We start from the raw sequence: 16,423 nt of genomic DNA, 5'->3' as shown, positions 1-16,423 counted from the left end.
TACCACGTTCTCCTGGCCCAATCTGGGGCAATTAGGATCATGGTTTTCCGGAATCTTCTCAACCTCCTGATCATTTGAGGAATGACAGGGACCAGTGGGAACGCGTACAGAAGTCGAAACTCCCAGTCCACTATGAACGCGTCTCTCAGAGCTCCTCTCGGGGGAAATTCCCTTGAACAGAACAGATCGCACTTCCTGTTGACACTGGTGGCGAACAGATCCACCTGAGGGGTTCCCCAAAGGGCGAAGATCTCTTGAATGACTTCCTGAGCTAGTTCCCACTCGTGGGAGACTGTGCTCTGTCTGCTCAGAGCATCCGCTGTCAAGTTCTTCTCTCCGGCTAGGTGAACTGCCAACAGAGAGATTCCTTCTTGGATTGCCCAAAACCAGAGCTGCATCGCCTCTCTGCACAGAGGTAGTGATCCTACGCCTCCTCTTTTGTTGAGGTAATGCATGGCCACTGTGTTGTCCGTCATTATCAGGACATTCTTCCCTTGTACAGATGGCAGGAACGCCTTCAGCGCAAGTCTGATGGCCCTCAGCTCTAACAGGTTGATATGTAGTCTGGACTCCGATGGAGACCAACGACCGCTGATGGTCAAGTCGTTGGCGTGGGCTCCCCACCCGTGAGTGAGGCATCCGTGACTACTGTTATCTCCGGCCAGGGTTGCCAAAACTGTTCTCCTTTCAGAATGTTCTCCTGACAGGCCCACCACTGAAGGTCTCGAGCCACCCTGTCGGGAACCTGAAGAAGATCTGTCATTCTTCCTGAGAATTGTGACCACTGAGTTCTCAGTGCCCACTGGAGGGATCTCATTCTCAGGCGAGCCTCTGGCACTAGGAAAATGCAGGATGCCATGAGGCCTAGCAACCTCAAAAAGTCAAAGGCTGGGAGACGTTGGGCATTTTGGAACTTGGTAACCATCTGTAGAATATTTTGAGCCCTCACCTCTGGTGGCGATGCTTTTCCCAGGGAAGTGTCCAGGATCGCTCCGATGAACTGGAGTCTCTGCGATGGTATCATTTGTGACTTCTTTAAATTGAGGGAGAAGCCCAGTCTGTGAAGGGAGTGGCAAACGTGATTTAGCTGGATCTGAGCTTGATCCGAAGATACAGCCCTGATCAACCAATCGTCCAGGTAGGGGTAGACGTGAATCCCTTCCCTCCTTAGACTTGCAGCCACTACCGACATTAACTTTATGAAGACCCTCGGGGCGGAGGTCAGCCCAAATGGCAGCACTCGAAATTGATAATGAGAGTTGCCAGTTGCGAACCTCAGGTATTTCCTGTGTTTGAGATGGATAGGCACATGGAAATAAGCGTCCTGAAGGTCCAGAGATACCAACCAGTCCTGGAACTGAAGGGCCTGAAGGATCTGAGAAAGAGTGACCATCTTTAATTCATCTTTTCTGAGGAATTTGTTCAATTCTCGCAAGTCCAAGATGGGTCTCAGTCCTCCGTCTTTCTTTGGAATGAGAAAGTAAGGGGAGTACCAGCCCTTGTTCCTCTCCGCTACAGGTACCGGTTCTATGGCACCTTTCTCTAGCAGGTCTAAAATTTCCTGCAAGAGGAGCGGATCTGGAGCTTTTTGAGAGCTGATCCCCAGTGGATGACTCTGAGGTATGCGTAGGAGAGGCAGGCAGTAACCTTGGGCAACTCTTTCCAATGCCCAAGCATCTGACGTGATAGCCTGCCATTCCGCCAGATGTTGAGTTAACCTGCCTCCTACAGGTGTCTTGTGAGGGAAGTGAGTGGTTTTGGGGTGGCTGATGCAGATGCCGATGGTAAAGAGGCACCTGCTGTTGCTGCGGCTTTTGAATATCTACCCCGTCCACCTCGGGTAGTTCTTCTTTGTCCCCTTTGAGCCGGTCGTCCTCTACCTCTTCCGAATGCGGAGTAAAAGCGAAAGGACTTGCCTCTCGCAGAGGATCCTGTGGAACGAAAAGGTGTCTGACGGATTGCAGCGCCTAGGGATTTTGCTGCTGCCTTTGATGTTTGCAGTTTTTCTAAACTGTCATCCGCCTTTTTCCCAAACAAAGAAGAGCCATCGAATGGCATGTTCAAGAGCCTGGCTTGCACATCTGGGGCAAAACCAGACTTTCTCAACCAAGCGAATCTCCTGGTTGTTGTACTTGCCGCCATTGCTCTGCTGATACTGTCAGCCGAATCAATGCCCGTCTGGACGGATTCGCACATAGCGTCTTTACCGTCCTGTATGATATTTAGGAACGCCTCCCTTTCTTCTCCCTCCGGGATGCAGTCAGCCGCTGTAGAAGCACACTCCCAAAGTGTATGGCTGAATCTAGCAAGGGTGCAAGTAGCATTAATAGATTTTAACGCCATGCTACATGCCGAAAAAACTTTCTTTGCCATAGCATCATATTTCTTATCGTCCCTGTCCTGTGGGACGGTAGGGTAAGCAGTCTTGATGTCAGTAGAAGATGCTGCCTGTACCACCAGACTTTCTGGGGATGGGTGTCTGGACAAAAACTCCGGGTCTGCAGAAGATACCCTGTATTTAGTAGACAGTTTTTTATTTACTGCCGGGACGACATCTGGGGTTTCCCAGTTCCTCATGATTTTCCTTTGAAGAGCTTTATGAAAAGGCACTACAGGATCCTCCTGTGGACCTTTATCAAGAATATCCGTAAGGTCATCTTGTTGGAAAGCCTGTGAAGGTGTTGGACCACCCCATAAATTCTGTGATCCTGGCCATTAAGGCTCTATAGGGGGTTTCAGCATGCTCTCCCGGGTCTGGCCTAGCGAACTCCACCTCAGGGGAAGTGTCTAACCCACTTGCCTCATGTAAGGAATCATGGAATTCCTTTAACCTGCGTTCTTCTGAGGATAACTCCTCTTGAACTGGGGTTGCAGGTCCCTGCAACTCAAATGTCTCTTCTTGGTCAGATAGTTCTCCTTCTTCCATAATTGAGGACATAGTTCTCAATTGGTCTGAACTCACAAAGGGTGTGAAACCCATCTCCAAGGCAGAGGGTGCCAAACTTGTTGTAATCGGCCTCGAAAACGGCGATGTCGTCGACGCCGACGTCGAAGGCTTCGAGCGTGGCGTCGAAAACAAAGGCGGAGGCCTCGAGGACCTCGATAGAATTGGGATTCTGCTCGAGGAAGTCGACAATCTCGACGCCATCGAGGACCTGGGGATAGCCACTGGGTGCGCCGCAACCGTGACTTTCCTTGGCGTCGACGCCGGTGTCGAAGATGGCGTCGAGTCGACAGACCCGTGTGTCGAAGGTCCCTTCGACAACGGCGTCGAAGACACCGACCTCGGCGTCGACAGAACCTTCGTCGTCGGCGTCGACGGAACCTTCGAAGAAGGTTTCGAGGTCATAGCTTTACTCGAGGGTTCGTGACGCGCTCGAGAAACTTCCTTTGCCGGTACTGCGACTCGCAGCGTTTTTGACCTTCGGGTCTTTCGACCAGAGCATCGCTCTCGGCAGTCTTCGAGGGGGTCGAGGCCGCTTTCTCGAAGACGCTCATATTTTTGCAGAATTCCTCCCATTCAGCCCGGGAACTATGTTTCGTGGGGCAAGGGATTCTCTTAGGAGAAATAGAGGAAGAGGAGGACGAAGAAGGGGATCTTCGACGTCTCCTCTTCGAGTGCTTCGATCTCGAGGAGTGATGGGACCCACTCCGAGACCTGGAGCGCGAATGGTGACGAGGAGACTAATGTCTCGACTTCGTCGAGGAAGAAGAAGCTTTTGAAGTCTTACCTTTTTCCAGCTTCCCCCTACGCTCCTTCAGAGCCTTAGCTGTCATGGACATACAGTCCTCGCACTACGAACAATGGTGTTCAGCTCCCAAACACCACAGACAAACTCTGTGAGGGTCAGTCAGCGACATCTTTTTCCCACAGTCTCAGCATTTTTTGAAGACGGACCGAGGGGTCGTCGGTTCCGACGAGGAAGCCATTGAGTATGGATCGAATATCTCGAGGAAATAGGATAAATTCTCTACGAAACTGAGCAACGATATTCCGAGACACTGAGTAAGCGCGGAAAAACGGAACTGAGCAACGGACGCTGCGCGCGGCCTTTATAGGCGGGATGACGTCGACGTCGATACGGCGGCTGTCGAGGGACATCGACTCGGCAGACATCGACGCGCAGCGCCCTCGAGAGAAAAAATTTCCGAGGCCAGCAAAGCTGGAAAGAGATATCTAAGATAAGGAATACGTCGGAGGACACAATCCCTTCGAAACAGGCCGTCCCAAGGGAACGAGAAAGCATCGCCCATGCTCCTCAGCTGCGGGAACCTGCTGGCGAACCTCTGGCACTTGGAGTTCATCGCCGTCGCAAAAAGGTCGATCCGGGGTTTGCCCCATCGTCGAAATAGCCGATCCACCTGGTCCTGACGTAGTTCCCACTCATGGCACGAGCGCAGCTCCCTGCTGAGTGAGTCGGTGATGGTGTTTTTTATTCCTGCCAAGTGGAAGGGAACCAGAAACATCCCTCCTTGGATAGGGCTGGGGATCTGGTGCCTCCCTGCTTCCGTATGTAGAACATCGTGGTGGTGTTGTCGGTGAAGATCCTCACCACTTTGTCCTTGAGGGCACGGAAGGAACGACTTGAGTGCCCAGAACACTGCTCGAAGCTCCAGAATGTTGATGAGGAGGGACCTCTCCTCCGGGAGCCAAAGGCCTCTTGCGTGGAGATCTCCGGTGTGGGCCCCCGAACCCTCCAGGTAGACGTCCGTCGTCACCGTCTCCTGAAACGCCGGGGTCTGAAAGTCCGTGCCTGCCGTGAGGTGCGCACGGGTACCCCACCATAAGATCACCCGACGGAACTCCTCGTCGAGAGGGATCCTGTCTTCGAAGCAGCACGTCGCCTGAAACCAGCGGGCATCGAGGAACTCCTGTAGCGGACACATCTGAAGTCTGCAAAGGGGTACAAGGTAGATGCATGAGGACATCATCCCGAGGAGGGAGTTGATGGACCTCACCCTGGACACGTCCGAGGCTAGCAGGCGTTGCACCCTCCCCAAAATGGCCTTCGTCATCTCCTCCGACAGGGAGGCCAATTGACCCACTGTATCGAGCTTCGCTCCCAGAAACAGTGCTACTTGCGACGGAACCAGATGGGATTTGGGGTAGTTGATGCCGAATCCCAGTTCCGTGAGCAGCCGGACGGTCCTCGCTGTGTGTTCGACGGCGAGTTCTCTTGTCATTGCATGGATTAGCCAGTCGTCCAGGTAGGGGTAGACGTGGATCCCCTGCAGGCGCAGCCGCGCCGCCACTGGTGCGAGGCACTTGGTGAATACCCTGGGTGCCGACTTTAATCCGAACGGCAGGGCTCTGAATTGGTAGTGGCGTCCCTGAACCACGAACCTGAGAAACTCTGTGTCCTTTTAGAAAGGGGATGTGGACATAAGCATTCTGCAGGTCCAATGACGATAGGAAGTCGCCCTCCTCCAGCTGACCCAGCACGTGCTGGAGGGTGACCATCCTGAATTTCTGTGCCTTGATGTACTTGTTTAACTGACGCAGGTCCAGGATGGGGCGCCAACCGCCGGTCTTCTTTTTGACGAGGAAGTACCTTGAGTACACTCCAGAGCCCCGGAGCCTCCTGGGGACGAGCTCAATGGCACCTTTCTTGAGCATCGCCCTTACCTCCAACAGCAGTTGAGGGACGTGATTCTCCTTCCTGGCCACGGGAGGAATGCGAGGACACTTCTTTTGGAATTCCAGCGAGTGCCCGTTAGCCAGGGTGTCCAGCACCCAACGGTCGGTGGAGATGGACTCCCAGTGGAGATGGACTCCCACACGCTGAAGAACTTCGTCAACCGGCCTCCCACCGGGTTGCTTCGGTGGGGGCCCAACGCTACGGCCGGTTCAGTCCTGCTTGAAGGAGGCCTTGCCACCTTGGCGTCCTTGACGATGACGGTGGGATCCTCCTTGCTTGCCTTGACCTCTTTAGGCCTCCTGGGACGAGGAGCGGGCCACCTGGCGGTATGTAGAAGAGCCACCGCTGTATCCCTTGGAGGCACCCTGTCTGCCTCCGAGGCTCCGAAAAGGCCGTCGTTGTTGAAGTACCCCTAGGGCCCGGGCCGTCTCCGAGTCGGTCTTGATGGCCTGGAGCGACTCATCCACCGTCTCCCCAAAAAGATTGCTGCCGTCGAACGGCATATCCAACACTCTGGTCTGAACGTCCTGGCGGAAGTCCGTCGCCTTGAGCCACCCTCGTCGTCGTATGCAAACCCCGTTGCCCATCTGGCGAAATCCGGTGTCGACAATGTCCGTTGCCACCGTTATGGCGTGATCCGACACCACCTCGCCTTCCTGAAGAATCTGTAGGGCCTCCGCGCTCTTGTCCGGCAGGAAGTCCAGTAGGGGTGCTAACTTGAACCAAAGCTCCCTGTCGTAACGGGCCACGATTGCTAAGGCATTAGCCGCCTTAATCGTCGCCGCAGACGAAATGACCCGTCGTCCCATGGAGTCCTACTTCTTGCCCTCGCTGTCCGGCGGGGAAGTGGAAGTTGATGCTGCCACACCCGCTGCCTTTTTCTTGGCCGCTGTCGAGACGACCGAGTACGGTGTAGGCTGAGCCCTGAGGCACAAGGGGGCGGCGTCGGGGACCCGGTACTTCTTCTCGTACCTGTCCCTCTTGGCGGGCGTCGTAGAAGGGTTCTTGAGGACAGCCAGCCCTTCGTCCCAGATGTCGTTGAGCAACGGCACTGCCAGGACCGTCTTTCTCTTGGCCTCCCGTCGTTGATAAAGAAAGCCTTCCTTCTTCTGTTCCTCCGGGCAGAGTTGGAAGAGCTCGGACGCCCTGGCTATCATGGCGTGAAAGGAGCCAATTTCGTCAGGCGGTGAGGCCCGAGGGGGTGGCGATGAAGGAATGTCTGTCGTATCATTGCCACCGTCGTCATCCGTCCCCATCCCGGTATCTGTCGCCGTATCATCCCAAGGGTCAGGCGAGGGGGTGGAGGGGTCGACAGGCCTTGTGGGCACGAAGGGCAGAGCGGGATGGACTCTGCTCCGCTTGTTCGGGGTGCTTCCCGACGGTCTTGGCTCAGGATCCTCCATCGGGGTCCGTGGTAACCTCGTCCTTATCTCAGTACATAAGGATTGGATTGCCAACAAAATGGCCACCAAGCTATCCTGAGGCTCGGGCAATGGCTGCGACGGGAGGGACGGTTGCTCCACCGGGCCTTCGTCGTCGTCGCCATCCTCGCTATCTTCGATCTCGTCAGCAGGTTCCTTCCCCTGGGATCGAACTTTCTCAAACCTCTCGTTGAGGCCCTTCAGGGTTTCCACCAGATCCTCCTCAGAGGCTGATTCCGAGTATGTAATGGCCACCGCCCCCCCCCTCTTTTTCCGCCGGGGTCTTCACAGGGGTCTTAACGATGGGCTGGAAAGAGGATTCCCTACGCCGCAGTGGCCACCTTAGGTGCGTCCTGGGCCTTCGCCTTGGGGGAGGGTCAGCACCTCGCTCCCCCTCAGGTCCCTTCGAGATCGACCGGGGCCGCTCCAGCAGCTTACCCGGGTTCTCGGACTTCCTCTTCCCCGAACCAGAGCGCTGTGGTTGAACGTGCCGGGGAAGTCACGCCCTGCCTGGCAGCCAAAGAGCCCGACCTTTCGGCGCTCCCGGTGCTTGCGGACTCGCAGTGCTTGGCCTTCTGTTGGGCCCCCGTCGCCGGGGTGCCCTCACAGGACTTAGAAGCCCGCTCAGACTTTTTCTTCGCCTTCTCACCTGCTGTGCCCTTCTCCAGCCAGGCGGCGAGGCGGGAACAACATTCTTGCTTGGTCCGTTCCAAAAGGTTCTTGCAGAACGCACAGTCCTTCTCCACGTGCGTCTTGTCCTCATGAAGGCAGTAGAGACATCGCGAATGCTCATCCTCCCTGAAAACATTTTGTAATCCGCATCCAGGGCAGCACCTGAACAGCTTGGATCCGGGCGTCGAGCTTCCCTTGTCCTCGGCCATGTCCGTTGGGGTAGGCCGCAGATCTTCCGGAATCCTCTAAGAAGCGTAAACTCGACGAAAACTTCACCCTTGAAGGGCGTAGAAGAATTCCGAAACGGGTCCCCGTTATCGGAGGTAGAAACGGTGGAGCTTGAGGCTCAATTAAACCGAAAAAATGAGAAAATCTCCTGAAAAAGCGTGAAAACGCAGCAAAAACACGAGAGCTAAAGCACGAGGACGCCCAACACTTGAACGTGCGGTAAAAATCTGAGGACGGCTGCCAGAGGCGGGGCTTACGGAGAGGGCAGTCATTGGCTGGGGGCAGTATGACCCAGAGATCAGTGATTGGTTACTACTAAGAAAGACAGATCAGAAACGAAACTGATACTGATTTTTTCTTTACCGAGGATTCCCAGCCTGACGACAGGGAATATTCATGAGCATGTGAATCCATGCCAGACCCCATGCTGGAGAAATGTGATTTATGCCACACAAGTAGTCACTATGCAATAAAAGATAAAGGACAACCGTGTATATACCTTGGGGTAAAAAGAAATATGTCTAGTTACTTCGCAAAACAAAGTTAGAACTTTGCAATCTTTTTCTGAACAGTTAATTCTGCAAGAACAATGTCAGATAAATGGTTACTCTGGTGTTATCGTTAAGCACTTTCTCTAGGAGGGGAGGTTCACCGGTTGGGAATAGAGAGCTTAAAGGTGCCCATAGGGGGTTATGAAACCAAAAACTATGACAGTCTTCTTTTTATGATATTGTATCTAATGGATGAGGTGGATGTATTGTATAGTTTTATGACACTTGTCACAATACTAAGCTTTCATACTACACCAAATCACCATCGTAGTAGTCTCAGAATGTCTAGGTTTGCCTGAAAAGTGGCGAATTGTACCCAGGAAAAGAGAGTAACAGATGAAGGAACAGGGAGAACGATGATTTCCCAAAATAAAACCTTGGAAATTAGCAAAAGAGACATTATTAACCCAGCATAATGTCCAGAATCCTTAAGGCTTTATCACAGCAAAAAAAAGAGCATTAGCCATTTCTTCTATAAAAAAGAAATCAATCAACGTGACTGGAATGAAAATGGCAAAAGGAACAACAAACGGAATCCTGTTTCAATTGCCATGGCGGACCTTAAGGACTGACAAAGATGCTGCATCTAGCAAGATGGCAGGTAGGTGTGGGGTGGCAGGGGTTGGGGAAGTCTGGGTGGGGTGATCAGGGCAAGTAAGGTGGTGGCAGTGAGGCCTGAGTGAGCAGTGAGCACATGGATCACCAGGGCAGGCAACAGCTTCCTTGGAAAGCAAGCCATTAGCAGCAGTTATAACCCGCATTCTGTTGAACCCTACTCCCTGCTGCTATGAATTATAAACATCCCACAATGGGGAAAGAACTATAATGACCAATTATTTCTATTAATTATTTAATAAACTGTTACAAATATAAAATGTTCTCCAGGATACTCCACACCCCTGTGCATGTATATAACACATAGAATATCAGGGAGTCTTATATTCTTGAAAAATATCACCACCTGAACATATAATTGTGAAGTAGATCGAAAGTTTAGCAGTGACATATGGAAATTAAATTAAAACATGCAGTGTTTTATAAAACTCTCGAAAAATGCCCTGAAATGATATATACATTTTTACACATGCATTTGATTCCTATGAGGAATTGAACTTACCTTCTGTCTCTTTCCATACGATTATGCCTTTCCCTTCGCTGCGAGCTTCCTCCAGGCTGGGTGCTTTGCGTTTGTTCACTGGGATTTGACTGTGTAGAAGACCAAGAGGTGCCTTGCGTGGTTCCAGAACTTTGACCATCACCTACATTTTGAATATCACTTAGAGCTCTGCGTTCAATGCTTGTATCCAACTGCCGTATACGACTACGACTTCTTTTGTTGACTGCTTGTTTACATAACGCTTCTTCTTTGCAAAATAAGAATAATGTATTACTTTGACTTGTTAATATTCCTACTTTTTGAAATTCAAAACATCTTCGTTTATCATTTTATCAGTCCTCACAATACCCACTGTACACTATGAGTAGAGATTTATTAAAATAGACTGAAAGCAACACAGCAATAGGAACAACATGCTCACCTGAAACAATGCCATCCTCTACAGTCATGTGAAAAATAAGCAGAGTAATGTAAAATACATAGACCTTTTATTGAATGCTACTACGGATTCTGGGTGATCCAGTTCTGCTAGGTGAGTACGCATTTTGTGAAAGCTGGTGGGTGACAGGTTTTTAATTGGATCCTGTTGGGTGTCCTGACCCACGTTTGGACTATTACGCTGCAACAATTGGTGCTGTGGGCTTAGAAAATCCAAGATGGCCGAAAAGCCCACGTTGCGCCAGAATCCAGGAAAACCGCGCAGTTTTGGCGCACACCAAAATGTTCCCCTGACCTGCCACCCACCAGTGCGAGCGTGATGGGCCAGGAGTGCCATGGGTGAAATGTGTGCCAAAGGAAAAACAGCAGTGCCGGTTAGCTCAGAAAGCGCTTTGAAAACACCTTTGTTTCTCTGAAATGCAAGCTAAAAATGCCTATTTTAAACATTGCAAGATATTCAAAAATCTCAATGAACACCAGCAGACATTTGGCAGAAGGTAGACTTGTGTGCATACAAAATCTGGAAAGAGAAAGAGCCCAAAACAATGTTTATAACAAAACTGGCTGAGCTGTGGATGTCAGCAGCTGAAGTGAAATTGGACTGAAAGACACTAAAATCTAAATGTTTAAAATAAATGAGTGACCTACTGTTGAGTGTCACATAGTTTGCAACTGTTAAATGTCATAGTTTTGAACTTAGAATCAGCGTTCTAGCTGCATGTGTAAAAATTGTAAGTTTGATTTGGATGAAGAAAAACTGGGAACAAAAGTGACATTTGGCTGAAGCCTGGCTTGAAAAGAGTAAATTCTGCCCGGCAACTACCCCCGACAGGAGTTGAAACTTGCTCAGCCACTCTTCCCAGGCCTGGCTGCATTCTGCTGCCCCCACCAAAAGGAGATGACACCTCCCTGATTGGATTAGGGGAGAAGCAGCTGGGGACTGCAGGAAACTGAACAATGAGCCTTCCTTGGCTCAGGCAAATGTTAAATTAGGGGGGGTCGTAAATGGCTTCCTCTTGAGAGAAACGGGGAGGGGCAGTGCCTCTGTGAGCAACGTGAGTTGGAGGAAGTGGACAAACCAGAAATTCCACCATGTGCTTTGGGAAACCACACTCCTCTGGGCCAGAGCATAATTCTTTTTAAAAAAGATGGATAATTCATAGTACGGACTTGTCAAAATTATATAATTAATATAATTATTCTTGTGATTTTTCTGTGCACATTTTAAGAGGTGTTAGAACTCTGTACCATGTTCTGAGGCAAAACCCTATGAATTATGGAGATTGCAGACACGGGGTTCACGCTAGAAAAATGAAAATTTACTGGAATATGTGTAGAAAGGCGGTGTACATCTGTGTCATTTTTGGTAAAAATCCAATATTGGTTAACCAACCAAAAAGCGCTAAATGTTGTCATTTCTTAATCCAAGCTCTTAGAAACATCAGAGTTGGAACAGAAACTACCTCATGTGATATATGATGTGTATATGTATTGTCAACCACTTGTGTATCTGGGAAATGTGTTTAGTTATGAAAACGATTTTCTAAGGTAAAAGCAAAGGGGAGTGTTCTTTCTGTATGCCCTAAAGATGACAACTGATGACTCACTGCTCCCTTCTCAAATCAGGTCAAAGAGATATCCTTGACCTATCAAATCGTGAGTGGGGTGGGCACAGAAAGTTAGCATCCACACCCATTTTCAAAAGACATAAAAAGAGCCACTGGAAGCCAGACAGGGACAATCATTTTCCAACCTTCAACTGAATTCCTGCGCAGCACTCGGACGGACAACTCCAGGATCCAGAACTTCACTCCAGAACTTAAAGCAGAGAGGCCTGGACCACCAGCTAAATCCTTTTTCAGCAGGCCTTCAGAATCCAGCAATCCAACCAAACTATTCTACAGCCGGGCGAGCTGTTGGATTCTTTGCCAAGAACTTTTGCCAGAACCGGTAGCAGACCCAGAAAGCAGTGCTGTATCCAGAGAGACCAGACCAGATCGCTGTGAGCAGAACCAGAGATCCAGACCAGCAGAGCAGAGCTGACCCAGATAGCTGTGACTTCAGAACTAACCGCCTGGAGTCCAGTCCCAACCTGACCAGACCCTGACGGCCTATTTCAAATTCATAGTGTGAGTACTCAGCCAGAACTGTGCAAAACCAATCTCTTATCTTAAAATAATCTGATTCAAAACATTTGAACCTGTCCAGAACTGCATCATAGGAATCGTGTGTCCCTTCTCCGATTTTAAACCTGTAAAAGTGTCATTTTGCCATTTTGAATAATTATTTCATTTCTGAAAATCTACCTTCACGAAATCGTACGTATCTCTTGAACAGTTTGTGTTATAATCAAGATTTAAATTTCATTTTAAAGATAAGATTCTAGGCTTTCCAACGAACCCAGACTTTCTATTCACTATACTTTTTCCATAATCGCGCTCGACGCACTCGGAAAAAGTGCTGCGATTTGCGATTTGGCTCAAATTTCTTCACTTGTCAAAATAGCAGCTTCTTGCTTTCCTTTGCTGAAATTCGTTTGCAACCGGACAATCATTCATAGAGCATTGCTAAAGTGATCCTGAACTAATTTAAAGTAGCTATCACCCACCCTGAATCTCTTATAGGGAATTAAAAACCATTTTTAGCATATTTTACTTCATTGCCACCACATTTAAAAGGATTTTGCCTGTGTTTTAAAATCATCCCTGTGATCTAAGCTTGCTAGGGGGGAACTGAACTACATTTGATTGTATTCCTGAAGACTGTGTGCTCTCCTTCCATTTCCTCATATTGCATAAAGGGGGGGAGTGAATTGTCAAAAGAAAAAGTGATCACCTTATCTCTTGTTGAAATCATATCAAATTATTTCTGTGTTGCATTCTGTCCCACCTTGCATTTCCTTGAACCATATAAAGCATTCTCTGCTACCTTAGACCTCTGTTCTTATTCATAAGTAACCAAGAACTGTGCTACTGTAAGATTACCTATTGCTGATTACTGCTCATATTCACAAGTGTGATATCAAATATTAATTTATTATAAAAGTGTGATATATATCTATTGTTTAATTTTTCAAATAAACCTTTCTAATTTGCAAAACAAACCTACTTCTTGGCTCAGTGAGGTCAGGGGGATTCAAAGAGAGGGGCGTTATATAAGGGTTTATCATCCAGAGTATAACTTGTCATAAAAATATATAAATAAGGGCTTCCCTTGGGCGTCCCAGACGAGGCACTGACTTAGTGGGATTGCTGAATTGAAGTCATTTAACAATCCTACAGTTGGCTTGGAAGTCGATGAACAACGGGGTGATGTTCCAATCTTTTCAGATTCAGCAGGACATTCAGACTACTGCATGTTGTGCTCTCGGTTCATATGGGAGTCTAGAAGTGTATGTAGAAGTTACCAGTATAGTTCATTTTCAAACGAAGTAGTGTGAGGTCCACAAGGGATCTATCAAAAGTGCTAGTGCAAGGACTGCAAGGGGTTTCAGTGTGTACGATAAGTATGGCATGAGGCATGATGCGTCGAATCAATCTTACATTAAATAAGCAGTTTTTCACTAGTGCTTTGTTTCAGAATCCTGTTTTTTTATATCATGTGCATTAATCCCTATTACAGGAGGAATTTTCTGAACTTTATAATCGCACAGAATGCAAAAGAATGCCAATGGCCCATAGAAACAAGGCCAGTTTTCAAGGACAGGGTGACGCCCCTTGTCAAAAAGATGATGATAGGCACTGAATTATTTTGCCATGTCTATATTGAATTTCAGAGTCATACATCAAGAATGTAGGACGGGTTTGGAAAAAGGAAATGCAAGAAAGGAGACTACTTGATGCGGTGGAACTAGATGGTTGAGTCTTAGCAAGCTCCCAGATACTGCAGAAATCACACTCATTAAGGATAAAAGCAAGCAAAACTGGATCTGAGGCTGACCCAGAGCTATAAATGAAACTCAAGACTTTCAAGATGGGTAAAACAGACAATAAACAGAAGCAGATGAAAGATTACACCCTGGTGAAGCCAGCAGTCACCTTGTGAACGGATATAGAGGGAGGAAGAGAGGAAGCTGTAGTGGAGAAGCTGGAGGTAAGATGGGGTGAGGCGCTGGTGATTCTGGCATTGATGCAGAGAGAAATAAGGGAAACAAGATATATGGTAATTGCCAAATTTGACAGTGCTACAACTCTAGAGGAGGTGAACTGGGGCTGACCATGGTGCTTCGATAATTAGAGGCGTGAGTGGAAGATCAATAAGTGTGACAAAATGACCAATAAGTATGATAAAATCACTAGTGCTCTGCAGGAGAAAAGGGATGAGTAGTGGTAGAAGTGCCCTCTTAACCCCACACTATTAAAACAGCAATGATCCCAATGATAAAAGTGAAACAGACACACCCCAGCAGGTGAAACAGACACACCCCAGCAGGTATAACCCTTTAGTCAAATTTCCTAACTTGGACTGAAGTCAGGCTATATTCAAGAAGGCGGTGAACTGGTACAGAAGCAATCCAAACAACAATAGTACTGTGGTACCAAAATAAAAGAATGCCCGTGCAAGGATCTATAAAATAGTATCTTTAATTAAACTAACCAAAAGGCACTCAACTAATAATACTACTGGCCCACCCCATAAGGGAAAAATAGAGACAACAGACTTTGGAATAAAGAGGTACTCTGAGTTTGCAGACTGGGTGCTCATGCAAAGATGTCAGCAACAAAATGTCAAAGTCTATGACTATGTTTCTCTAAAGGTAGGGAAGGGGGATTTGAAAGGTACTAGGGTTCTTTAAGGCAGGGCTTGGGGACAGGGCCTCCTCAAATACCGTATGTTCTTGTCATTGGGGCCAACAGCAGTCTACAAGGCTTCAGCAGTTGTGCCGGTGTCAAGATAGTTGAGTCCTGCTTCTCCAATGACGTGTCAGCACTGACAGGAGGGCTCCCAGTGGATTGAGTCAGCATTCAAGAAGGGTCTAGTTGATGTCTTCCAGCAGGTCGATTAGGTGGCGAGACAATGCATCTGCTGGGTCGAATTGACGTTTGAGATGGTGAGTGATAACTTAAAGCAGGTCAAGTCGGTGCTCAAGATGCATAGAGACAATGCTTCTGTGCAATCGACACACTGCGTTTTAGTTGCTTCCAGAGAGTCACACCGGTGATCAGGTCAAGACAATCTGCTGCAATGTTGGTGTCTGGACATCTCAAAGAGCATCCAAAGGCAGCACTATAGCAAGTCGAGCACAGTCGAGCTGGGTCGAAAATATTGTCAAGGTGGTAGGCAGGGTTTGGGCTGCTTGATGGGCTTCACAGTCACTAAGTGACACAGTCCAGCCTCTCGGAAGCAAGATGAGTGAGTCCTTTCTTTTGCATTACCAGCCAGGCACAGTTGAGGACACTAGCTGGGGTTCTGTCAAATCCAGTGGCAGGGTCTTAAGCACCAGTGCCTCAGGAGCAGCTAGCCTAGCAATTTAATCCCAAGTGTGCCCTTGGAATGGTTAGGGAGAAAAGCTTTCCTCTTCCTTGCTGTTACCGAACTACACCACTCTGGCAGAGGACTTACAGTGGATTGGTCCGGAGCAAGCCTGTTGTCAAAGGTCCAATCCAGGATGCTCTAACACTTGTCCTTTGCCTGCTGATGTCATTCCCAGAGTGCCTTGTCTGCAGGAAGTGGCTAGGGAACACAGGAGATGTGGCAACCTTAGCAAGAAATAAGATTAAGAGACCTGTCAGTGGTCTAAAACTCTCCTATGGGCAAATCTAACTCTGCCCCTTCCCCTGTTTGCCTACAACAAAATGTCTCCAGCAATGATGTAAGATGGACTTTCTCATGACAGGACAGTCTTTGAAGCACTGGTGCCCCGGGCACCTCAGAGGGAGGGTTCTGTTCCCTGGAGGGGATAAAAGAGACGAAAGGGTTGTTGTGGGTTCACCCTGGTCACAGAGCTAATTAACACCTGGCATCAGTCACTGCTCATCAAGCTGACAATAATATGGCATCCAATCCCTGTGGCTGTATAACTTGGTAATCTCAGTAGCCACCATGTCATAACCAGACATGGCTTATATTTAGATATTATTTATAGACGGTTAAAACCCCATACTGCCTAATGGAACGTTTGTATACAAACAAGATGGGCTCAGAAATATACATATGACGTTTGAACCGGCCCGCAGACACTGCAGGGTGGCTGCTGAGGATGTCATGAGATAGTCAAAACAAAGAACATCAGTGCATTATGCCTTTTGGCATGGAGCATTATGAAAGGGGATCAGATTACCAGAACTCACTTTCAGAAACAGAATTACCTGCATCATTTTATTAATAAAAATAAAGCTCAGGCTATCTCGCTCTCAC

At 48.6% G+C, this 16,423-nt stretch overlaps 1 protein-coding gene across 1 annotated transcript in view; it reads right to left on the bottom strand.

The window, feature by feature from the left end:
• Positions 1–16,423, bottom strand: part of TCFL5 (transcription factor like 5) — a 1,268,784-nt gene that overhangs the window by 403,556 nt on the left and 848,805 nt on the right. Inside the window, exon 4 of the mRNA XM_069650771.1 lies at positions 9,629–9,872. Coding sequence (XP_069506872.1) covers positions 9,629–9,872 — 244 coding nt within the window. The remainder of the gene's footprint in view (positions 1–9,628; positions 9,873–16,423) is intronic.

Source organism: Ambystoma mexicanum, chromosome 3p (genome assembly GCF_040938575.1).
Source record: "Ambystoma mexicanum isolate Mex_15411 chromosome 3p, UKY_AmexF1_1, whole genome shotgun sequence".
Lineage (NCBI taxonomy): Eukaryota > Metazoa > Chordata > Amphibia > Caudata > Ambystomatidae > Ambystoma > Ambystoma mexicanum.
This window is presented reverse-complemented; position numbering and strand designations above follow the sequence as displayed.